The sequence below is a fragment of the Staurois parvus genome, unplaced genomic scaffold (assembly GCF_062004578.1).
Source record: "Staurois parvus isolate SC_StPar_1 unplaced genomic scaffold, SC_StPar_1.0 ptg000610l, whole genome shotgun sequence".
In the NCBI taxonomy this organism is placed as follows: Eukaryota; Metazoa; Chordata; class Amphibia; order Anura; family Ranidae; genus Staurois; species Staurois parvus.
The window spans coordinates 469,415-494,651 of record NW_028318406.1 but is presented as its reverse complement, the minus strand read 5'-3'; the positions used below and the strand labels follow the sequence as shown (position 1 = coordinate 494,651).

At 42.7% G+C, this 25,237-nt stretch overlaps 1 protein-coding gene across 3 annotated transcripts; it reads right to left on the bottom strand.

Annotated features, from left to right (window-relative positions):
* Positions 1-11,894: 11,894 nt before the first annotated feature.
* On the bottom strand, positions 11,895-24,904 carry GCHFR (GTP cyclohydrolase I feedback regulator). Of its 3 annotated transcripts, none has more exons than XM_089693020.1 (3): positions 24,774-24,904; positions 13,170-13,264; positions 11,895-12,997 (listed from the first exon to the last, which is right to left on the bottom strand). In XM_089693020.1, the coding sequence occupies exons 1-3, from the start codon at positions 24,807-24,809 to the stop codon at positions 12,874-12,876; spliced, it is 255 nt and encodes an 84-aa protein (XP_089549146.1). In that variant the 5' UTR covers positions 24,810-24,904; the 3' UTR covers positions 11,895-12,873. The 3 variants fall into 3 exon arrangements, with proteins under 3 accessions (XP_089549146.1, XP_089549147.1, XP_089549148.1); XM_089693021.1 differs by having other exon boundaries at positions 13,170-13,261; positions 24,774-24,899; XM_089693022.1 differs by lacking the exon at positions 24,774-24,904 and adding an exon at positions 21,450-21,470.
* Between the last annotated feature and the right edge of the window lie 333 nt (positions 24,905-25,237).

Here is a 25,237-nt window from a genome sequence, read left to right as displayed (position 1 = left end):
ACTCTAATACAGGAGGTGTGTTACTGGCCAGACTGCCAGGTGATAACAGAGGAGAAAAAGCCTAAGAAAAGAAAACCAATACAGCCCCCACATCTAATGATCGGTAAGCTGCAGTATATTATGATAAAAATGGTGAAGTGCTAGCAATATAATACAGATAAAAAGTACATATAAACAGCAAAAGATGTATAAATGATGCAAAAAAAAAGAAGTGAACATACAAAGTGCTGATCCAATCGGATCTAATGAGGTGCTGTAAAAAGTGGAACTGCATGGATCCTCAGATGGAGCCCAGCCTGGCGTCCAACCAGAAGTGCGTCACCGGAACTGACTTCCGGTTGGACGCCAGGCTGGGCTCCATCTGAGGATCCATGCAGTACACCCATACTAAGTGGTGGCAATGCCATTTTTTTTTTCTACTTTTATATGTGAGTGGGCATTTTACTTTTACTATTTGCTGTTTAATAAACGTGTTACACTATGGAGAATGTTCTGTGCTTATGTCTTTGACGGTGTGGCCCTGTGGGGAGTGTGACCTGAAATTACTAGTGAGCAAGTATCCTGTGCAACATCTTGGTCTGGACGTGGCCTCATGGTGGGAGTCATAAGGCGAGCTGTCCTTGTGGTTGCTTCTTGGAGGTGAGGGGGCATTTCTGCCATTAAGGATTCCTATCACCAAGTTTGGAGATCACCTATCACGAGCACCTACGTGTTTGCTTGCAGTCTCTTCTGCGTTTTGGGACTTTATATTCTATATGTGCACCTGTGCGTTGACATATAGTGCTTCTAGACATTTAGGTTTTTGCATGTGCATTTATTATGATCTACGGGAGAGATTACACTATTTAATATTGTATTGGTCACAGTTGTTGTGTCTTTACCCCGAGGGGTCACTTATATATTTACTATCAGTCCCCTATGTGGACAGGGGGAGGTTGGTTTGCTTATGGTTTTCCATTTGGAAAAGGGTCCACGTTTATAGCTACAGGTTCTACCTGTTCCACTTTTTACAGCACCTCATTAGATCCGATTGGATCAGCACTTTGTATGTTCACTTCACTTTTATGCATCATTTATACATCTTTTGCTGTTTATATGTACTTTTTATCTGTATTATATTGCTAGCGCTTCACCATTTTTATCATTGTTTTTTACCTAGTGAAGTCAGGTCAGGTGACAGCAGCTTCCTTGTAGCTCTCTCCATTTAAAGCACAGGAGGTCTTACTCACTTAAGCTGCAGTATATTACGTTTTGGGTTTATTATCACGTGATGGATAAAAATACACAGAAGTGGAGGTCAAAAACACTTTTGTCACAACTACATTTTTTTTAAGCATATAAGTACCAGTGGTTTTAGGTTCAAATTGGTGCACTGAAAAGTTACCATTGTTCACACAGGGTTCACTGATCATTTAGTGCATGCCTGTTACTGGTCACAATCGCCTCCAACTTTGTCCTGTTTCACTTTAAGAACATTGTCAATTGATTTTAACAGATAACTTTGAGGTCTGTGCTTTATAACAATAAAACAAAATAAAGTGCAGCGCTAAAGGTGTGAGGATATAACCTGAATAAATAAGCGACAATAAAACTAATTACAGTTTGTTCAGATATAGAGCGTCCACTCAAGATGTGATAAATATATGGCACAGATGGATGTAAAAATAAATATATATAGAATTTTTAAGATTTCTACCCTTGGGGTTCTTCACTTATCTGTTCCACTGATGCCACATATTGTATCGATGAGGATTTATATCCTGCATCTTCATTTTATCATTTCCATGACTGCAAACACCTGTTACTGCTATGTAACATTTCCCTGGGGACAGTGTCACTGTTTGCATGGTGGCTTACGGCACTTTTTACACTGTTCTATTGAATACATCTGACTACATTATCGATCCACGGCAAAAAAATGGCGTTTCAGAAAGCGTGCATACGTAGTTTGGAGTTCTCTGCAAAAATGGCGGTGCACTTATGCGAACGCGCCATTCTCGCTATTTAATGCACTAGACGTCAGTCACACGGCTGTTAGCTTTCCCCTCTGAGGATGTGCCTTAGCACGAAAAGCCTCAGGAGGAGCTGACGGCGTGTGACATCCCCCGCTGTGACCATGAGAAGGTGCGGCGGCCATTTTACTCTAGGGTCAGTGCTGCAGTACTCTGTATTTCATATTCATTCTGTACTGCACCTTCACCCTAATTTACTTTGTTTACTTATGAGTCAATAAATACCTTAAATACTACACTATTGGCACCCCCTCTTCTTTTGGCTCCTTGTGGAGGAGCTGATTGAATCCACAGAATCACCTTCACATCTACGTCCAGAGGAGGGAGCCCTGCATCCATGCTGTCAACCCAGTCATCCTAAAGGCGACCTCTGGATCTGGCAAACCAGTTCAACATCCTAAACCTGATGACCTGTTGGCTTAAAGCGAAATGCACCATCTGCATGCTGCATATCCCCGTCATGTGGTGTTTTATATGCGCATTTCCTATGCGTAGCTGGTGTGTGCGCTTTTCTGCCATATGTTATCTGTCACAGGCCCTGGAAGGATCTGCTGGTGTGGAAGATATATATATTTATTTTTACATCCATCTGTGCCATATATTTATCACATCTTGATGAGTGGACGATCTATATCTGAACGAACTTTAATTATTTTTATTGTCGATTATTTATTCATGTTACATCATCACACCTTTAGAGCTGCACTTTATTTTGTTTTATTGAATTTTTAAGGTTTGTGTGATTTCCTTTAGTGTACTAGCTGCTATCCACCTATTGAGTGCTCGCTGTATTATTATACGCCTGTGCTTTAGAACATCTTATTAACTCACCAACACTTTCACATCCTAAAGCAGGGGTTCTCAAACTATGGCCCGCGGGCCACGTGCGGCCCACCGAGGACATTTATCTGGCCCACCGGGCAGGGGCGTATCTGCCGCGAGGCAAGGGACTAGGGTTTGGCAGGTCGCAACCTAAAATCATCGGGAGGGCAGCCACCGAGCAGAGGTGTGCAGTGTCCTGTCTCTCCGCCCTCTCCTCTCTGAGCTGCGGAAGTTTCATGTGTGTGTATGGGGAGAGCGCCACTCCTTTGTGTGCGATGATCGGATCAGGTAGGATGGGGATGGCCGGGGATTTACAGCAGGATTTACACCTGGGGTGACACGTTGTCTGCCAGCCTGGGAGGGGGGAGGTGAGGAGGGGACAAGTTAGTCTGGAGAGCGGCACTTCTCACACATCTGGGACCCAGGGCTGTCACCAGGATATGAAGGTGACTCCGGACTACACATCCAGGGAGGGGGCATTCCATAGGAGGACTGACACACTCCTCATATATGGAGTCCATCCTCGTTATCAGTATGTACCCAAAACTCTCTGTGCTCTGCTTCATACATGGGGGGGGTCAGTGTATATAGAATAGATGGGGGAGTCAGTGTATATAGAACAGATGGGGTCATGGGGGGTCAGTGTATATAGAATAGATGGGGGGGGGGGGAGAGGGGTCAGTGTATATACTACATACACTGACCCCCCATGATCCCATCTATTCTATATACACTGACCCCTCCCCCCATCTATTCTATATACACTGACCCCCCATGATCCCATCTATTCTATATACACTGACCCCCCATGAATGAAGCAGAGCACAGAGAGTTTTGGGTAAATACTGATAACAAGGATGGACACCATATATGAGGAGTGTGTCGGTTCTCCTGTGGAATGCCCCCTCCCTGGATGTGTAGTCCAGAGTCACCTTCATAACCTGGTGACAGCCCGGGGTCCCAGATGTGTGTGAAGAGTACACAGATCTGACCCAACAAGGTGTCCTGCATTTACTGTATATTTCGCTCCATAAGACACACTTGGGGGGGAAATGTCTGTACGTCTTATGGAGCGGCCGGCCCAGTATTAATACTTAAATATCACAACACTTAAAACTAAAATAACCCAGAAAAGTGGTATACCTTCACCCTTGAAGGCCAGTGAAACCATATATGTGTAACTTTTCTATAAACAAATAAAACAAATCAAACCAAAATATAAAAAATAATGTCCAAAAGTCCCACCGTGTCCAAAAAACAAAAATACAAATAAAAATACAAATAAAAATAAAACAAAAAAAGTCCCACAAAAAAATAATCCTCACAAGTGTAAACTCAAAACACTTAAACTTTTTCTTCTTCTTGCATCACCACAAACCTTCTTAATACCCGCAGATCCTGATATTCATGCACCTCAAAAAGAAAAAGAACTCGACATAGTGTAATACCTTAAATAATGTAAACACACGTGCCACTATATGTGCCGCATGCAAAATCAATGTGTATACTCCAACCAAGTGTCAGAACACATAAGAGTGAAAACACATTCCCATAGAATATGTCATATAATGTGTGAGAAACCACTTCACAAATAAACTGCCAGTGTATAACACTACACCCTATGTATATATAAAGTGGAAACCAACGCCCAAAACACCACTCTCCAACTCTAATAAAGATGGGTAATTACCCTATAGAAGAATCAGCAGGGCAGATTAACCACTCTCCTCTCATTGATTTTCTCCAACGGTTAGGGTCACCTCCTCCACTTTCCTCCAGAAAACCAGTCAAAATAAAAAGGTATTCTTCTTTATTAATAACTCACATAACATTCTGTGGTAACAGCTCCTCACATAATATTCCGTGGTAACAGCTCCTCCTCACAAGCAGTGTGTACATGGACAGGTTCAGGGGAACATAAACCGCATGTTCCCACTTCCAAGATGGCCGCGATCGCACTTCCGGTCAACGTTGATGCGTATGACGTCACGTGTTCTGACGCGTTTCGTCACTTCCTTTGACTTTTTCAGAAGGGCCCAGTATTCCCACCGCCGCCATTGTATGTTCGCTGTCTCTGGTCATCTCCTGTACTGTGTCTGCTGTCTCTGGTCATCTCCTGTACTGTGTCTGTATTTGTTCATAGTTTTTTTTTTTTTTAAACTATAGTCCGGCCCTCCAACGGTCTGAGGGACAGTGAACTGGCCCCGTTTAAAAAGTTTGAGGACCCCTGTCCTAAAGTAATATCTGAATACTTAATTTTGTGCAACAGCCCAATATAAATGTGTAAGTACTATGAAAAACACAAATATATTTCCAAGCTCCCTGAATCAAAATGTGAAATAAAATCTGAAATAGTGCAAAATCAAGTCTGTGCAGTATGTGAAAAGCCCAAAATATCCAGAACTCTGTAATGCAGGCCGTAGACGGTTTATCGGATGACATTTCGCCAGCATGAAAAATCAGCCGATATTCATGCCGTTAGTGGGGCCAGCTCGTCGGCCGTTTTTCGTGGATCTTCTCATTTATTTTTATCGGTCATGTTAGAAAATCCACAAAAACCGGCTGTGTCACAGCTGCCCCCCTCAGCCCCTTGCTCTGTCCCTGCTCTCTCTGCTGTCTCTCATCCGTGCCCCTCCCTCCTGCAAAGATCAAAGGCATTCTTAAAGGTGAGCTGGAGCCACGCTACCTCCGCCCCGCCCCCCCTGGTTGCCTAGGTGACTAGGGGGGTCCGACCAGTTTTAAGAAGTTGATGTCAGGTTCCCGAGGTATTCATTGCTGTGTAGCTGACGGAAGGAGCCTGGGCTGCGGCCGGGACCTTTTCGTGGCCAGGCTTGGCAGAGACCCAAGGCTGCCTAGGACCCCCCCCTTCTCCCAGAGCTGGGAAAGATTGTCTGCTAGACTCCAGAGATCCGTGAGTACATGCTCTCTGCCTGCTTCACTTGAACTGTTCTTGTGCTGACCTCACACCAACCCCCGTTGGATTACTTGCTACAGAGACTCTCCCTTGGCTCTCGGTATGTTGGTCCTTCCGTGTCACCCTGGACTGGCGTATTCACCCTCCCTGCGATCTCCCCTATTCAATGACTCATCTGTTTGCTTCAATAAAGCTTTATGCGTTTGCTATCTACTCTGTGTGTTCTGTCCTGTCTACGCTCCGTCACAGGCTGTTTTTCATGGACATTGGTGGCAGCATCGGCCGATAAACGGCCCGTCTATGGCCTGCCTTAGTCTAGGTTCACACCTATGTGTTTTGCAGAAATGCACAGCAGTCCATGTATCATGATTTACTATGGGACAGGTTCACAGCTCTGCGTTTTCAGCAGGTGCATTTTTTGGAAAGGGTCAGGGACTTTTTTAAATGCAAAACGTTGCATTTTTGGTTCTATAGACTTCAATGGAGATGCTGCAGAAAAGCATGCAGTGTGTTTTTGATGCGTTTTAATATGCCCACCAACAAGTTGGGAAAAAAATGCAATAAAAATGCATGTGCAAAAACACATAACACCGCAAAAAAGCACTGCAGAAACTAATCTAACGCAAACTGCACAGGTGTGAACCTAGCCTTAGGGTGCACTCCAGGTGATTCCACAAAAAAAAAGAAAAAAAAAAAGGATTGCTGAGAATAAAGCATCAGTGTAACATGGTCCAAACAGTGAAAGACTGTTCACCTGGCATAAGAAGGAATCCAGATTATTGCTTTTATTAGGCTCTGTTCACTGAAGTAATACACTGCTGGCTGTCAAAATAGCAACAGTGGGATATTCATAATCCAAATTAAGGGTTTTCCTTTTTTTTTTTTGTTCCGCCCACAGCCCGAATGAAAATAATATTTCCTGCTCTTCTCCATAGACATCAGTTATTGCCACCTTGAAATTAATGTTATTTAACCACTTGCCTACCAGGCACTTTTACCCCCTTCCTTCCCAGGCCAATTTTCAGCTTTCAGTGCTGTCGCCCTTTGACAATTGCGCAGTAATGCAACACTGTACCCATATGAAATTTTTTTCTTTTTTTCACACAAATAGAGCTTTCTTTTGGTGGTATTTATTCACCACTGTGTGTTTTATTTTTTGCTAAACAAACAAAAAAAGACTGAAAATTTTGAAAAAAAAAGTTTTTTAGTTTCTATATAATTTTACAAACAGGTAATTTTTCTCCTTCACTGAAGTGTGTTGATGAGGCTGCACTGATAGGCTGCACTCATGAGGTGGCACTGGGCATTGGTGAGAAGACACTGATGAGGCTGCACTGACTGGCAGCACTGATGGGCAATTTTGGGGCTGCACCAATAATCAGTGTAGATGTCTACTTTCAGACTGTGTGACAGCGTGAGGAAACTTCTGCCGCTAAACCGCAAGTATGTTTACATGGTGATCAGCTGTGATTGGACACAGCTGATCACGTAGTAAAAGGCCGCTGTGATTGGCCCTTTACAGTATTATGTGATCAGCTGTGTTCAAAGGATGCAGCGATCACAGAGAATACCAGGTGTGCTTTTCTGGAAGGAAGTCAGAACTGGACAACCGCACTGTAGCCATCATTTGACTATAGCACGGTCAACAAGTATTTAAAGGAGTGGTAATTGTTGTGAAATAAGTTTAGTTTGGTTTTTAATCATGAGGACTAATAAAAGAACACTGACAATGTGATAACAGCACCAGTAGAAGTAAAATATTTTGTCAATTAAGCCCATTGTGTGGTATTTGTATATACGTGTAGGAGTTTTATAGGTCATTTGGCAAGTTTTGTGGTAAAAACACAGCTGTGGCATTTAATGTACTTTCACCTCAAACCCTGTATAATTTATATGTAGGAAGACAAGCAGGAAAGCATAAAAGTACAACATGGATCATTTCCAACCAACATTTTTGGATTGTACATAGAAGAAAAAAAAAAAAAATCACTCAATAAAAGTTCATGTTTTAACCCCTTGACACCGACATCACACAAATATGCGGCCTCACAGAACTGTGCTTTTTTCTGTGGGGCCACATATTTGCATACCTGTCTTTGTGCTGGGAGCGCACCGCACAGCGAGCTCCCAGCACAAAGACCGGGGCGCCCCTGAGAGCCCCGGGTCCCATTCTAATGATCGGGACCCAGGACTCCCGATTCTGGGTCGTCACATGATCTCTGATAGCCTCTGATTGGCTATCACGGTGATCAATCTGCCCCCCTTGTTTTTTTTCCTCTCAATGGAGGAGAGAGATACATTGTATCTCTCTCTCTCATTGCAGAGAGAAAAAAAACAACTGTTTGTAAAAAAGAAGATAAAGTAAATAAATATTAAAAAATAAAATAAAGAAAAAACACCTAGGTCAAGGTTTGATCTAGTTCAGTGCCAGGATTAGTGTTTGGGTCAAGGTTGGGGTCAATGGTCAGGTTTTTTTTTTTTTTTTTAATTGGTATCAGTGTCAATTAATGTCAGTGTGTTTTAGGTAAAAAAAAAACAAAATGCACACTATTATTTCTGGGCTGGAGTACAGGTACAAATAACATACACATATATGGTATCACTGTGATCGTCGAGAGCTGGAAAATTTATTTTGGGTTGTTATTTGGTGGTAGGTTATGGTAGTAACAAGAAACACACAGCTAAATAAAAAATAAATTCTTTTACTATTTTGGGCCAGTTTTCCTTTGATAATATAATTCACCTGGATGTCCAAAGTAGTTGTGATGACATGTATGGTTTCACTAACACATGTCAAAGTTGCAAAATTGTACTTGGGCGTTAAGATTTGTTTTACCCTTAGGCGTGAAGGGGTTAAACAATGTTCTGCCTTCAGGTAAATGATGGAATAACCTCTGTACTGACATAAAAACTGTCAGTACATACTGTTCAGTCATTATGGGATAGTTTTCTGTATTCTGCAAAATAGCAGGTTGATCGTTCTGTTTACTGTCCCTCCCTCGGCTGCAGCCTGAGATTGTGTAGACCAGCCATTGCTGAGCATGCTCCAGTCTTAGCTCCCTTCTAAGCTGTCCATTTCCACCTCTTTCTTATCTGTGCAGAACACAGAACAATAGAGTCACACATATGAGTGTATACACTGCAGCCAGCCCACAGTTCTCTATGCGCACTAAACAGTTTGTACACTATAGGGGTGGAATATTACATGTTGATTGATGGAGACATCACCTCCCTGTAAATCTAAGCACATACAAACACAGGCTGGAGGGGCATGGACTGAGCTGCGATTGGCAAAAACTCCCCTTAGATAACCTACACCATGTTTTTTCACAAAAATAATAACGATTTGAGTTCAAATACATATTTGTATGATTATTTAACCACTTGAGCTCTGGAAGGATTTACCCCCTTTATGACCAGGGCATTTTTACTATTCAGCACTGTGCTACTTTGACTGGTATTTGCGCGGTCATGCAACGCTGTACCCAAATTACATTTTTATCCTTTTTTTTTTAACACACATAGCTTTCTTTTTGTGGTATTTCATCACCACCAGGAATATATAAACAAAAAAAGACAGAACATTTTGAAAAAAAATATTTTTTTAATTTTGGTTTAAAAAACTTATTTAAAAAAAAAAATCTAAATTTTTCATAAATTTAGGTTAAAATGTGTTCTGCTACATGTCTTTGGTAGAAAAAAATCCCAAGCAGTGTATATTTATTAGTTTGTGTTAAAGTTATAGTGTCTGCAAACTATGGTATATACAGTGAAGGAAGTATTTGATCCCCTGCTGATTTTGAATGTTTGCCCACTCACAAAGAAATGATCAGTCTAAAAATCGAATGGTAGGTGTATTGTAACACTGAGAGACAGAATAGCAACAAAAATTCAAAAGAAATGCATGTCTAACAAATTATGCACTGATTTGCATGTTCATGAGGGAAATAAGTATTTGATTCCCTTCACAGAACATGACTTAGAACTTGTTGGCAAATCCCTTGTTAGCAATCAGAGGTCAGATGTTTCCTGTAGTTGGCCACCAGGTTTGCACACATCTCAGGAGGGATTTTGGCCCACTCCTCTTGACAGATCCTCTCCAAGTCATTAAGGTTGGGTGGCTGACATTTGACAACTCAAACTTTCAGCTCCCTCCACAGATTTTCAATCGGATTAAGGTCTGGAGACTGGCTCTGCCACTCCAGGACCTTAATGTGCTTCTTCTTGAACCACTCCTTTGTTGCCTTGGCCGTGTGTTTTGGGTCATTGTCATACTGGAACACACATCCACGACCCATTTTCAATGCCCTGGCTGAGGGAAGAAGGTTCTCACCCAAGATTTGACAGTACATTGCCCTGTCCATCGTCCCTTAGATGCGGTGCAGTTGTCATGTCCCCTTAGCAGATAAACACCCCCAAAGCAGAATGTTTCCACCACGTTTGACAGTTGGGATGGTGTTCTTGGGGTCATAGGCAGCATTCCTCCTCCTCCAAACATGGCGAGTTGAGCTGATGCCAAAGAGCTCGATTTTGGTCTCATCTGACCACAACACTTTCAACCAGTCCTCCTCTTCATCATTCAGATGTTCAGTAGCAAACTTCAGACGGGCCTGGACATGTGCTTTCTTGAGCAGAGGGACCTTGCGGGCACTACAGGATTTCAATCATTGTCGGCTTAGTGTGTTACCAATTGCTTTCTTGGTGACTGTGGTCCCAGCTGACTGGAGATCATTGACAAGATCCTCATGTGTAGTTCTAGGATGATTCCTCACTGTTCTCATGATCATTGACACTCCACGAGGTGAGATCTTGCATAGTGCACTAGATCCACCCATGGAGACTGACAGTTGTTTTGTGTTTCTTCCATTTTGGAATGATTGCACCAACTGTTGTCACCTTCTCACCAAGCTGCTTGGCGATAGTTTGGTAGCCCAGTGCAGCCCTGTGTAGGTCTACAATCTTGTCCCTGACATCCTTGGAAGCTCTTTGGTCTTTGCCAGGGTAGAGAGTTTGAAGTCTGATTGTTTGATTGCTCCTGTGGACAGGTGCCTTTTATACAGGTAACAAAATTAGATTAGCAGCACTCCCTTTAAGATTAGACTGCTTCTAATATCAGCATGTTACTTGTATGAAAAGACACCTGGTAGCCAGAAATCCTGCTGAATGATAGGGGATCAAATACTTATTTCCCTCATGAACATGCAAATCAGTGCATAATTTGTTAGACATGCATTTCTTTTGAATTTTTTGTTGTTATTCTGTCTCTTAAGTGTTACAATACACCTAGCATTCGCATTTTAGACTGATCATTTCAGTGGGCAAACATTCAAAATCAGCAGGAGATCAAATACTTATTTCCTTCACTGTATACTGAAATGTCACCGATATGATGCTATATTCGTAATGGCGGTAATCAGCTACTTATAATGGGACTGTGATAGTGCGGCAGGCAACCTGTCGCTGGGTGGGAGGTAGACTAATTGACATGACAAGTGATCATACTATACACTGTCACTGTAGTAACGACACTTGCTAGGAAGGAGTTAACATCTTGGGGTAATCATGGGGTTAAGTGATAAAGTGTGTAATATGTGTTGCTTTTTACAAAAAATCTGTTCCTTCTCCCTGTGTGTCTGTACAGATCCCTGTGTGTTTGTTCACACAGGGCTCCGGGCTGTGATGGGGCACAGCCGATCAGCAGGTCACAGCCATGAATCATTGGCTGTGACCTGCTGAAACTTACTGACAAAATCCTGCTGTGTCTAGTGGGAGTCAGCGGAGGGGAACGGGCGTGTGCACGTGCCCTGAACCTGGAAGCAGGTGCTGATGTACAGGGATCTTCAGGACGGGCACACATACCCCCCCCCCCCCCCAAATCCCCTGTGATTGGACAAGTGGTTAAAGTTTTTCTTGTTAATTCTGTATTTTTCCATTTCATTCTGAAAGCCCTACGGCTGTTGTAGAACTACAAGTCCCATGATGCATTGCAAAACTGACAGTTACAAGCATGACTCCCAAAGGCAGAGGCATGATGGGACTTGTAGTTCACCAACAGCTGAAGGGCCACAGTTGCCCACCCCTGCCTTAGGTATTCCTTGACATGTACAGTTATTTCTAACTGTGTAAACATTCTTTCAGACAACACCTCAAATAACTCACTTTTAGTTTACGTATGCTTAAGATATTTTTTGACAAAACATGATGGATCTACACTGGACTCAAACAAAACCCCCAGGGTACATGTACTGCTTTGTGAAGAGATGTTGAACTGCAGTCTTTTACACACAACAGTCCAAGTCTGGAAAGCCACTGTTGACCTCAAAACGTAATTACTTTGTAAGTTCTTAAACATAAAAGTTGGAAATTCCCTGTTAAAGGAAGCAAATATGGAAGCTGTCATTGATGGGACCTAAATATTAGCTCCCTGGCTGTCATCTTGCACCGATGGCTTCAGTATTTTCCAAGTCGCTGATTAACAACAGGTATTCAAATGAGAAGCTGTCTTGTCTGACCTGAAGGTCAAATTTCTGATATCAGAGACATCTGCATTTCCAAGAGGTCAGCCATGACAGCCTACATATTTCACAAACTACATGGTTCCTATAAATTACATTGTGAAAACAAATATGCATTCCTAAACAGTGAAGCTTATATAAAAATGTACACCCTTTTTTCATACAGCAGCCTTTGATCTTCACATTGATATTCAGCGATGCATAGTGGCTTGGCAGAAATGTGCTTTCATTATCCTGACAACACTAAACTACTCAAAGGTAGGCTGCCATGTTCTATTTTATCTCATTGCTCATTGGACTGACCCTTTAAAGTATTAAAGGGTGATTTCTTATAATTAAAGAAAAAATTTTGATTTAAAAAGAAATACAAAATGTGTTTGCCATGGGACACTAATTAACACTGGCAGTATATTAATATTGTCATGGTAAATCCACCATTGCAACATGGAAGCAAGGTCCAGGCTTGTGTATGTGGATTAAGCTTAATGTTAAACTCGGCAACCCCATCCTGTACTGATGGGTGGGAAGAGTTCATCAGGAACATCACAGGATGCAGTTCACATGGGCATCTGAAGCAGTCTTTGACTGGTCCCAGTGAAGCACAGCATATCTACTCCTTATGTAGGCACCATACGAGAGTCTGTCCAACTCCTGTCATGCTAACGACACGATATCCTAAACTCTCCAGCTTGTTCAGTGTAACACGTGGGGGCTCATTTATAAAATATTCTGCACTAGAACAGAAAAAAAAAATGCATTAAACACATTTTTCTGCACAAAGCTCTGAAATATGTACATTATATTTATTTAAAACATCATCACATGTCTTGCAAACATGGCACTTCTATTTTATTTATAAAACTATGGTCTCAAGTCTGTCCTCCAGACACACCCAGATACACTTACAAATTATTCCCAAGTACAGTTCTTCTGGTGGCTCCAAGCTTCTCCATCAACTCTGGATCAGAACTTTCATCTCCAACTATTGTAGGTCCGATCTCCTGTGTGAAACACATCCTTATTACTCTACTGTGCACTGCATATACCTAAAGCTAGCAATCATCTTTCATTGACATCTTAATAAAAAACCTATTACTATTATACGGGATTTATATGGTTCCAACAGTTTGTGTAGCACTTTACAAAATGGAGAGAGATAGACTTTTAGTTTGGAAGCTCTACTATCACATACTAAGTAATTCAACCTAAGCCTAAGGTGGAAATCTCTTGATGGAACAATGGGAAGTTGTCACAATTTAAAACTGTCCTGTCATTGTTGACACAACTGGAAATAGGGATTCCGTTTTTCAGACATAGCAGCAAGAGCAGACACATGAGATATTTGGGTCTGTACTCTACTCATGCAAATTATTGATTATTATACAGGACTTATATAGAGCCGACAGTTTGTGTAGCACTTTACTATCTAAAAAGGGAGACAGTACAGGTAAAATACAATAAAATAAACTACATAGGATTAAGAGGGCCATGCTCATAAGAGCTTACAATCTAATAGGGTGGGGAAATTGGTACAAAAGGTTATAACTGTGGGTGATGAGCTGATGGAAGAGATACAAGTTCAGTTATTTGGAGGCATGACAGGTTTCCCTGAAGAGAAGAGTTTTAAGGGATCGCCTAAAGGCAGATAGTGGGAGATTGCTGGACAGATGTAGAGACTTCCAGAGGATAGGAGAGGCTCTGGAGACAGCATGAGAGGAGAAGATTAGAGAGCAGGAGTTCTTGAGATAAGCAGAGAGGATGGTTTGGGTGATATTTGGAGACGAGATTGGTGATGTAGCTTGGGCCAGATTTGAGGATCGCTTTGTAGGTTGTTGTAAGTATTTTGAATTTAATTCACTGGGCAAACCTAAAAAAAAGGGGAAGGATCGGCAGAGAGTGGTATCAGACACGAGCTGCTGACACGGTGGATGAGTCTGGCAGCAGCATTCATGATAAACTGAAGGGGGATAGTCTATGGAGATGTCGGCCTATGAGAAGAGTTGCAATAGTCAAGGCGAGAGATAACAAGGGAGTGAATGATAGCTTGGTGGTTTCATTACTTAAAGGGGTACGTTTTAGAGATGTTACTGAGGTGAAGTATACAAACTCTTGACAGCATTTGGATTTGGGGCCTAGAGGACAGGTCAGAGTCTAGGATTACACCTAGTACCCTGTGGGGAAGGACTGATAGTTATATTATTGATCTTGATGGAAGAGTCGTAGAGGGGGGGGGGGCAGGACGGTTAATATTATCAGTTCAGTTTTAGAGAGATTTAGTTAAAGGAAGTGATGCGACATCCATTTTGATATATCAGTAATGTGTGAGGAGACTGAAGGAGTGAGATGAGGAATATAGAGATAGATTTGGGTGTCACTGGCGTAGAGATGGTATTGCAAGCCACGAGAGGTTATCAAGTGGCCAAGACAGAAAATGCAGATAGAGAAGAGAAGGGGTCCAAGAACAGAGCCTTGGGGAACCCATACAGAAAGAGGAAGTAGAGAGGAGGAGACAGTTCTAGGTAACACTGCAGAAGCACTGATGTTTCAAACACACATCCCCACACAGTCATTACATCCTTCTGGAGGACAACCAAGGAACAGATTAGTCATGTGTACTCATAATTAATAAAACTTACTTCAATGTGCACAAAACCATGGCAAAGCAAATGTATAATACATGTGATGTTGTGTCAGGGAACTCCAACAAGGAAATCCAACTAAACGCAAAACCACTATTTAGGTTTTGTGTGGTCAATGGCAACTTCATACAGACAGATTCTATAGGTCTCCATTTGCAAAATATTCTTACCAGAGTTTTATGTTCCCCCTGAAGGATGTGGCCATGGAAAAGCCAAGTGATGGTCTCACCTTCTCCTGATGAATTTCCAACATTGTGTATACACAGCTTGAAATTTCAGTTGTAACATAGTAACATGTTTGTTGTGGTCTTCAAGAGCATGGTGTGGAGATCTAAACTACTGCTAGTAAAACTCAACAAGCAGTCTAATTTGACATATCAAAATAGAATTCGCCTTGCTTTGAAATATCAGGGCGGAGTTGGTCTTCACTGAATGTACAGAAGTGTTATTCTAGTATATTTTTTAAAATTCTAAAGTGAATACTTTCTCACTAAGATGCCATGTGGGAGTACTGGTGTCTGAGCGCCCATATGTCAATTATCAATACAGTCACATGGAAGGATGGGGAGTCACATGATCCACAAGTTTTGGAAATACCTGGTATTTCTCTTTGCTCCTATTCAGGAATAGATTGGAAAAAGAGGGACGCAAGGGAAGTAAGGTGAGTATATGTAGGAGAGGGCTAGGTGCATGCACAGAGGGTGCTGCTGCATGCACAGAGCATAGGTTCACACTTAAATCCAACTTCACCTTTCAGACCATGTTTCATATTACACCTATATCTGGGATGTAACATGAAACATGGTCAGAGTCTACAGCCCTCCATGAAACCACTTACAGAATACAGGGATTCTACTTTCCACCAAAAAAAAAACAAAACAAAACAAAAAAAAAGGCGCAACCCTACAGAGCTTGACGAAGGAGTGCGCTAGGACTGCTATCTCACAGCGCATGCTCAGGAAATGCGTCGCTACGACGCCCGGTGACATCACTGTGCACACGCTGCGCTCCACTGTGCGTTCCAAGCCTTGGTGCCAGACCTCCTCCATCTTGCCGGCGATAATGCCTGATACTGACAGATGACAGATCATCATCCAGGATTGCACACAATGCTGCTCCCCAAGGCGGATTCCCTTTGATGGATATTGAAGTGCCTTTTTTTAATCTACCCTCCTGTAAATTGCTGTCTTTTATGTGCAATAAACCAAGTTTACAGTTTACACTTAGAGGCACCTTTCTCCTCTCTTACAGTTGTGACCAAAATTATTCAACCCCCAATGCTGTAAAGGGGTTTAGGGACTATAGTGTACATTTGGAATTGTATTCAGAATCAAATCCTACAAGGACGTTGTAACTACCCAAATGCAACTAAAATGACATCAATTGTTTATGTAATACAGTAGTAAATGGTTCTTATGTGGTTTCTTCATTGCCACAATTATTCAACCCCTTAAAGACTACCACTCTGAAGAACAGAGGTTCATACAGGTGCTTTCCATCAGGTATTGAAAACACCTGTGGATGTCACCGAGCAGCAATCAAGCATAATAAGCACCAATTAGGCAGCTTTAAAATGACTGTGATACTCAGCTCCTTCTAGACATTTACTGGTGTGGTTACAAACATGGTGAAGGCAAGAGAATGGTCCAGGAAGACAAGAGAAGAGGTGATTTCTCTTCACAGGAAGGGCAATGGCTATAAGAAGATTGCAAAGATGTTAAACATACCAAGAGACACCTTAGGAAGCATCATTCGCAAATTCAAGGCAAAGGGCACTGTTGAAACGCTACCTGGTCGTGGCAGAAAGAAGATGCTGACTTCGACTGCTGTGCGCTACCTGAAGCGTAGAGTGGAGAGAAGTCCCCGTGTGACTGCTGAGGAACTGAGAAAAGATTTGTCAGATGTGGGTACAGAAGTTTCAGCCCAGACAATAAGACGCACACTGCGTAATGAAGGCCTCCGTGCCAGAACTCCCAGGCGTACCCCCTTGCTGTCTCCAAAGAATAAGAAGAGTCGACTGCAGTATGCCAAAAGCCATGTGGACAAACCACAAAAGTTGTGGGATAGTGTTCTGTGGACTGATGAAACAAAATTAGAACTGTTTGGGCCCATGGATCAACGCTATGTTTGGAGGAGGAAGAACAAGGCCTATGATGAAAAGAACACCTTGCCTACTGTGAAGCATGGTGGAGGGTCAATCATGCTTTGGGGCTGTTTTGCTTCTGCAGGTACAGGGAAGCTTCAGCGTGTGCAAGGTACCATGAATTCTCTTCAGTACCAGGAGATATTGGATGGAAACGTGATGCAGTCCGTCACACACCTGAGGCTTGGGAGACGTTGGACCTTTCAACAGGACAATGATCCCAAGCATACCTCCAAGTCCACTAGAGCATGGTTGCAGAGGAAAGGCTGGAACATTTTGGAGTGGCCATCGCAGTCACCAGACTTAAATCCGATTGAGAACCTCTGGTGGGACTTAAAGAAAGCAGTTGCAGTGCGCAAGCCTAAGAATGTGACTGAACTGGAGGCCTTTGCCCATGAAGAATGGGCGAAGATACCCGTAGATCGCTGCAAGACACTTGTGTCAAGCTATGCTTCACGTTTAAAAGCTGTTATAACTGTAAAAGGATGCTGTACTAAGTACTAAGATTGAATGTCACTTGGGGGTTGAATAAAACTGATAATGCTGTGAGCACAGAAAAGACATTTGTGGTTATTTCATTATAACTGTTATGTTATATTTGTCTGACCTACAAGTGCCTCTTTAATGTAAATGTAAGCAAGATGACTGAATGATCAAAAGCAATGTCAAACTGGCCAAAACACTCAATTTCAGTGGGGGTTGAATAATTTTGGTCACAACTGTATTCTACTTTCCACCCACTCCTGTCAAATTTCTGTTGAGAGGTGACAGTGAAAAAATCTACAAGTCCCATCTGTCACCACCACAGAGGGACTCATAGTTCTCAAAGACATCACCAAACTTGTAGTCCATTTATTCTTCTTCCTGCAACGTAGCTGAAGGTCCAGGAAGGAAGAATTTGCAGGAGCCAAAGCACTGCACTCACAAACCACTTAAAGCTGAACTCCAGCCTTATCTTCAGTTTTGCACAGTTGCACGGGATCCTCTCAGTTTTGCACAGCTGCACGGGATCCTCTCAGTTTTGCACAGCTGCACGGGATCCTCTCAGTTTTGCACAGCTGCACAGGCTCCTCTCCTGTACTGAAATTGCTTACTCCGATCTCACTGTACAATGAGAGCTTCTCACGATGTTCATTAGAAGCTGCCGCAAGTCAGATAGAGCTCACCTCATTTCCTGGTTAGTGATTGTCCACCATGATCTAATGCTTTTCTCCCTGGCCTGACTATTACTGGCCTGTCTTTTTTATTCATTGTATTTCAGTTCTTTCACTCATTCAGATGCAGTCCCCCTAGGAGCATTCCACCAGTCTGACATCCATCCATCAAGCATACTTTCAGTACCAATTGTCCCAGAATGGCCAGGACGGTCATGCTTTTTATTTTTATTCAGCTGTCCCTCGAAGGTTATGTTGTGCCCACACTCCACTCAAATGCAATCCCAATCATCAGTCAGTCTGCCCCCAGTGTAATCCTTCCCCCCTCCCCCCAAGTTAGTCTGTCCCCCTGTACAATTCTCCCCAAGTCAATCTGTCCCACAGTTTAATCCCCTCCAAGGTCAGTCTGTCCCCCAGAACATTACCCCCCTTTTCCCAGGTTAGTCTGACCTACAGTGCCTTGAAAAAGTATTCATACCCCTTGAAATTTTCCACATTTTGTCATGTTAGAACCAAAAAGGTAAATGTGGCAACACAACACAAAGTGGCACATAATTGTTAAGTGGAAGGAAAGTGATAAATGGTTTTCAAAATTTTTTTACAAATAAGTATCTGAAAAGTAAGGCGTGCATTTGTATTCAGCCCCCCCGAGTCAATACTTTGTAGAACCACCTTTAGCTGCAATTACACCTGCAAGTCTTTTTGCACATTTAGAGAGTGGAATTTTTGCACATTCTATTTGCAATATAGCTCAAGCTCTGTCAGACTGGGTAGCGTCTGTGAACAGCAATTTTCAAGTGTTGCCACAGATTCTCAATTGGATATACAGTGAGGAACAGAAGTATTTGAACACCCTGCGATTTTGCAAGTTCTCCCACTTAGAAATCATGGAGGGGTCTGAAATTCACATTGTAGGTGCATTCCCACTCTGAGAGACAGAATTTAAAAACAAATTCAGGAAATCACATTATATGATTTTTAAAGAATTTATTTGTCTTGCACTGCTGAACATAAGTATTTGAACACCTAACAAACAGCAAGAATTCTGGCACTCAAAGACCTGTTACTGTGCCTTTAAAGAGTCCACCTCTACTCCACTGATTAATCTAACTTAGTAGCACCTGTCTGACTGACTGTGGGGTGGACAGGTGTCTTTAAAGAGCTCAGACGCCAACTACTACCATGGGCAAGACCAAAGAGCTGTCAAAAGACACCAGAGACAAAATTGTGGTCCTCTACAAGGCTGGAAAGGGCTACGGGGCAATTGCCAAGCAGCTTGGTGAAAATAGATCAACTGTTTTAAGCAATTGTTAGAAAATGGAAGAGGCTAAAGATGACTGTCAGTCTCCGTCGGACTGGGGCTCCAAGCAAGATCTCACCTCGTGGGGTATCACAGATGATAAGAAAGGTGAGGAATCAGCCCAGAACTACAAGGGAGGAGCTGGTCAATGACATGAAGAGAGCTGGGACCACAGTTTCAAGGGTCATTGTCGGTAGAACACTACGCCGTCATGGTTTCAAATCATGCATGGCACGGAAGGTTCCCCTGCTCAAGTCATCACATATCCAGGCCCGTCTGAAGTTTGCCAATGACCATCTGGATGATCCAGAGGAGGCATGGGAGAAAGTCATGTGGTCAGGTGAAACCAAAGTAGAATTTTTTGGTCTAAACTTCACTCGTCGTGTTTGGAGGAAAAAGAAGGATGAGTTGCATCCCAAGAACACCATCCCTACTGTGAAGCATGGGGGTGGTAACATCATGCTTTGGGGGTGCTTTTCTGTGATACAATAGAAATCAAGGGTATGGTAACAACCTTCATGCCCACTGGGTCCTCCCCTGGCTGTCCGGGAAGTGGAACTCACCGCAGTAAGTTTCAAGTAAAAATACAAAGGACCATAGAGTTGCATTGCTAAAAACATTAATTTATTTCATGCAAATATACTCACAAGCATCTCAGGGTAACAAAAGCTCAAAACCACCATCCCGCAGTACACCAGAGGGTGTGATGATGATATTTTGTCCCCTGAGGATGTCCTTGCATAGACAAAATGTGTAGAATGGCGCTAGTGGCCTATGACGTCATCACACATGCAGTGGTGTATTTAGGTTTTGTGCTGCCCTAGGTAACACAAAAATCGGATGTCCCCCCTCCCCGGTGGCGAGAGCCTGACAATGACCAACAACACCCCTGCCCCATCCCCACCCCCACCCGAAAGAGCCTTCCACTAATACCCCCCCCCCACCGGTGACAGAGAGAGAGAAACTCACCTTCACAGCTCTGGACATCCCCAGGAATGACAGTCGGGCTCTGCATCCACCATCAAGCAGCCCAAAGCCTCTCTCAGATCCCACCTGGTCCCCATGCCGCATATGTCCTGTCTTTCGGGGGGCAGTGCTGCCACCCTAAAAAATGCCGCCCTAGGCAAATGCCTTGTGGTAAATGCTCCCCTGCACACACGTTTAATTGTAATGAATATGGTTTCATTAGATTGGTGATCTTATTCATTGATGTTGCTTTTATTTATATCATTTTACCGTTTGATTTCATTGTGGTTTTTACAGTCACAGTTTTTGCGCAATCCCCATAATAGTTGATTTTTTAAACCCCGCAAAAGTTGCAAAAATGTTTATCAAATCACTGCTGTCACTGAAAATAAACTACAATCATTGTTAGCACACAAAAAACACAGAACATAATTCCTATTAAATTCCTAGTAAGGCCTTGTTTAAATGGGGCATACTACAGTGCACACCCATGTGAGGGCCGTGTTTATGCCCATGGGGGATGCACAGGTGTTCCATGCAATCCTGTGCAAGCATTCTATTCCGTTGCTCACCTTCCACTACAGCGTTTGCACGTTGCGCACCATGTGTGCCTTCTGCTAGTTGCTCTGCTCCAGACTTTGCTCACCTTCCTTCTGCTCCATGGTGCACACCAGAGGTGACGTCGGCACCAGACACTTCTGGAATATATACACATGAATCGGAAGTGACTGCTGGTGACGTCTTTCCAGTTCGCTTGTTGGTTTCTCAGTGCATCCTGGGATATCTCACACCTGCAATACTCCCAAAACAAAGCAAAGCTAACTCTGAATAAAAGCCCCAAAAAAGCTACAGGTGCTCTTAGCGAGCTTTGTCATAGACTTCTAAGGAGGCTTTGGAGATGCTTTGAAGCACCAGAAAAGCAATATGGGGTATCACTTTTGAACTAAAGCAAACACAACAGTGTGAACAGGATGGTAAGCTTACCATTTTATTTCATGACAGGTGCTATGACTGGTGTTCAGAGCGCTTTCAAATGTCACATAGTTGCATAGTTAGTCTGGCTGAAAAAAAAGACAAAAGTCCATCCACTTCAACCAAAAAAAAAAAGTTATGATCCTACACCCACCCCATTATAAATAAGTAAGTAAGTCATTTGTTTAATAACAAGGGCTGTAAAAACGCCCAAAGTACATTGTGGGTAGTTGTAAAGAAAAGGAAAAAAAAAACATTTTTTTGAAAAGCACATTTGACCTCTTTTGTATATAACTACTAATAATGACATGATTTGTAAATATAAATTGATGATATGTGCTATATGAAAGTAGCAGTTTTAAAATAAAAAATATTTCCAGAGGAAGGAAAAAAACCCAGCAAAGCATGATCCAATTTGCTCCTGCAGGGAAACAAATTCCTTCCTGATCTCCCGAGAGGCAATCAGATATTCCCTGGATCAACTTTACCTATAAATGTTAATAACCAGTTATATTCTGTGTATCTAAGAAAGAATCCAGGACTTTTTTAAAGCAATCCACTGAGCTGGCCAGAACCAACTCTTAAAGGAAGTCTATTCCACATTTTCACAGCTCTCACTGTGAAGAAACCTTTCCGTGTTTGGAGATTAAATTTCTTTTCCTCCAGACGTAAAGAGTGCCCCCTTGTCCTCTGTGATGACCTCAGGGTGAATAACTCTACACCGAGTTCACTATATGAACCACTGATGTATTTATACATGTTGATCATATCCCCCCTTACTCTCCTCTTCTCAAGAGAGAATAAATTCTGTTCCTCTAATCTTTCCTTATAGCTGAGCTCCTCCATGCCTCGTATCAGTTTGGTTGCCCTTCTCTGTATTCTCTCCAGTTCCCCAATGTTCTTTTTGTGAATTGGTGCCCAAAACTGAGCTGCATATTCCAGATGAGGTATAACTAATGATTTGCACAGGGGTAATATGATATCTCTCTCTCTGGAGTCTATACCTCTTTTAATACAAGAGAGGATTTTGCTCGCTTTAGAAACCGCAGCTTGGCATTGCATGCCATTATTAAGCTTGTGATCTATCAGAACCCCCAGATCCTTCTCCACCATTGATTCCCCCAGTTGTACCCCCCCCCCCGTAGTATGTATGATGCATGCATATTCTTAGCCCCCAAGTGCAGAACCTTACATTTATCAACATTAAATCTCATTTGCCACATAGTTGCCCAATTACACAGTGCATTGAGGTCAGCTTGTAAGTTATTCACATTTTGAATGAAGTGTAAATGAGTCCTTGCACTGCTAAATCTCAATTGCTAGTGATGGGAGGGACATCCTGCTGCCTCAGCTGCATAGAGAGCAATTCCATAGGGACAAAACAGGCAGACTCTTAGTGATCCTGCTGCCATTATTTTTTGACAATTTGTCAGCATCAGGATCGCTAGCAGCAGTTGCCTGGGAGTCATCAACCATACAGTTTGATTTGCAGAGAAAGGTCTGATAATGTTCTTCAAGATGCAGGGATCTGTCAATGATATGTCACATAACTGCTTACTCTGTTCTATATGCCATGTATGCAGCATTTACACACAATCTGCTATGCAGAGCAATACAAAGCAGCGTGCTGGAGCTGACAGGTGAGAGATCTGTATTGTTTACATACAGACCTCTCCTCCGTCAGTGATACTCAGTGATCGCCGGGTGCCAGCGGGGAGTCACGTGCCGGGACCCAATGATCAACAGCTAAATCCGCCAATGGTGGCGTGGGTAGGGCACGCACACGCCCCCTACACGGAAATGCAAAATCATGTGTGTGTGTATGTGTGTATATATATATATATATATATATATATATATATACACATACATACATACATACATACATACACACACGATTTTGAGCAGCCCTGTAGCAGTATTTCTACTATAGGGCAGCAGGCAAACATAATATTAGTCTAGTAGGGACGGACATTTGTAACACACGACTGACTATAAATATGAATTTTTGTGTCACTACTTGAAGTGTAAACCTCTCCTAATTGCTCCCTTTTGATCTGTTTTTTTTTTTAATAAAAATATATTACTAACACGCTCTCCCTGTCCTAGGGTGACAAAGCTGCTCAGTACGGTTGTCATCCTAGGATAGCAAGTGAGATAAAGTGACACTAAACAATATCCTTATTCCCCAAAAACAATCCATACACTTTCACTACTTAAAGTGTTACTAAACCCCCAACAGTAAAATCAGTCTGTATATGCAGGAAAGCATGCTTGTTATACTCACTGTGGAACCTAAGAGGTTAATCCTCTGCATTGTGTAAAAATGCTGTTTGATCCTGACTTTTCTGATCCTCCCCTTCTTCCAGTATCCCCCTCTTATCTCCTGATAAGACATATCGTGTGGAGTCACTCTGCACATGTTCAGTTTGGTGTGTATTGCTAGATAGGTTTTTTTCTTTCCTTGGGAGAGTGCATGTGATCAGCACAGGGCCAATCAGCACTGTCCATACAGAGGTCAGGGGTTCTGCATCCTCCTAGAGCAAAATGAAAACTCCTCCTACAAGCGTTAAAGTGTTACTAAACCCCAGACCCTGCATTCACTATATCTGGTCTCATACAGTACACAGAACATGGAAATGCAATTATTTTAGTAAATATAAACTGCTAAATACCTTTTCTCATCTCAGTAAGAGCGGTCTTGTGACTTCTATCAGTGTCCAGCAGAGCACTCGGTAAAGCTTGTAGGAGTTTTCTTTCTGCTCTAAGAGGATGCAAAGCCCCTGACCTCTGTATGGGCAGTGCTGATTGGCCCTGTGCTGATCACATGCATTTTCCAAAAAAAAAATCTCTCTAGCGATACTCACGAAACTGAGCATGTGGCTAGGGGTTCAGTCTGTCTTATCAGGTGGATATTTGAACAAGAGGAGGGACAGAGAAGACAGGATCAAACAGCCTTTTTACACAATGCAGAGCATTACCCCCTAGGCAGCACATTTTTGTCAGGGTCAGGAAAAAAGTGTGAACAAAGAAAACTAACGCAGTCACCACATCAAAGGCGCTGAAGCTGCAATCCCAGCGATCTCTGTCCCGGGGCTCACATACATTGTATCGGCTGATGATTGTACTGGACGATGGGGAGTCAGGAATAGACAACTTGAAGGTAAGTGATCCAGGAACATCAATGTACCGACACACTGCAACAACCCATCCGCCCAGCCTCACAAATCCAGGACACTAATCAGCCTTACACAGAATTACGAATCGCCCGAATGTCTCCCTTTAGTTGGCTCGGGCAGTATGTAGAAATGCAGACTCCATGTGCTGTGCACTCACCATGCGGATCTGAGTGCTGATCAGTATGTACGGCATAGTGATGGTGATGATGATCGCTCCTCTCCTCTCCGCTGTCACTCCACCAGCTCAGAGCCGTCTGCAGATGTGACCTTCGGCATTCCTGACACGCCTCCACTCGCTAGCCAATCACTATATTCAGAGCTGCATGCCGTCAAGGGGGCGTTTCCGGAAGTATCCAAGCTGTGCTTTTGTAACACGTGTGTGCTCCGAGAGAGAAGCCGGGAGGAGGGCGCTGAGCTGACGGTGAATGTGGAGTGAATGTCGGCTACTGACATTGTACAGCTCAGCCTGTTCTGTATGTTCATTTCTATCACAAGTCCATGATGGAAGGGACAAAGGTCCGATTTCTGCTGCTTCACCTGATTTCACTGAGCCCGTATTATGAAATAGAAACAAAGCAAACCTTCTATAATGTGCACTTTAGGGTTGTCACCTCATCCCTT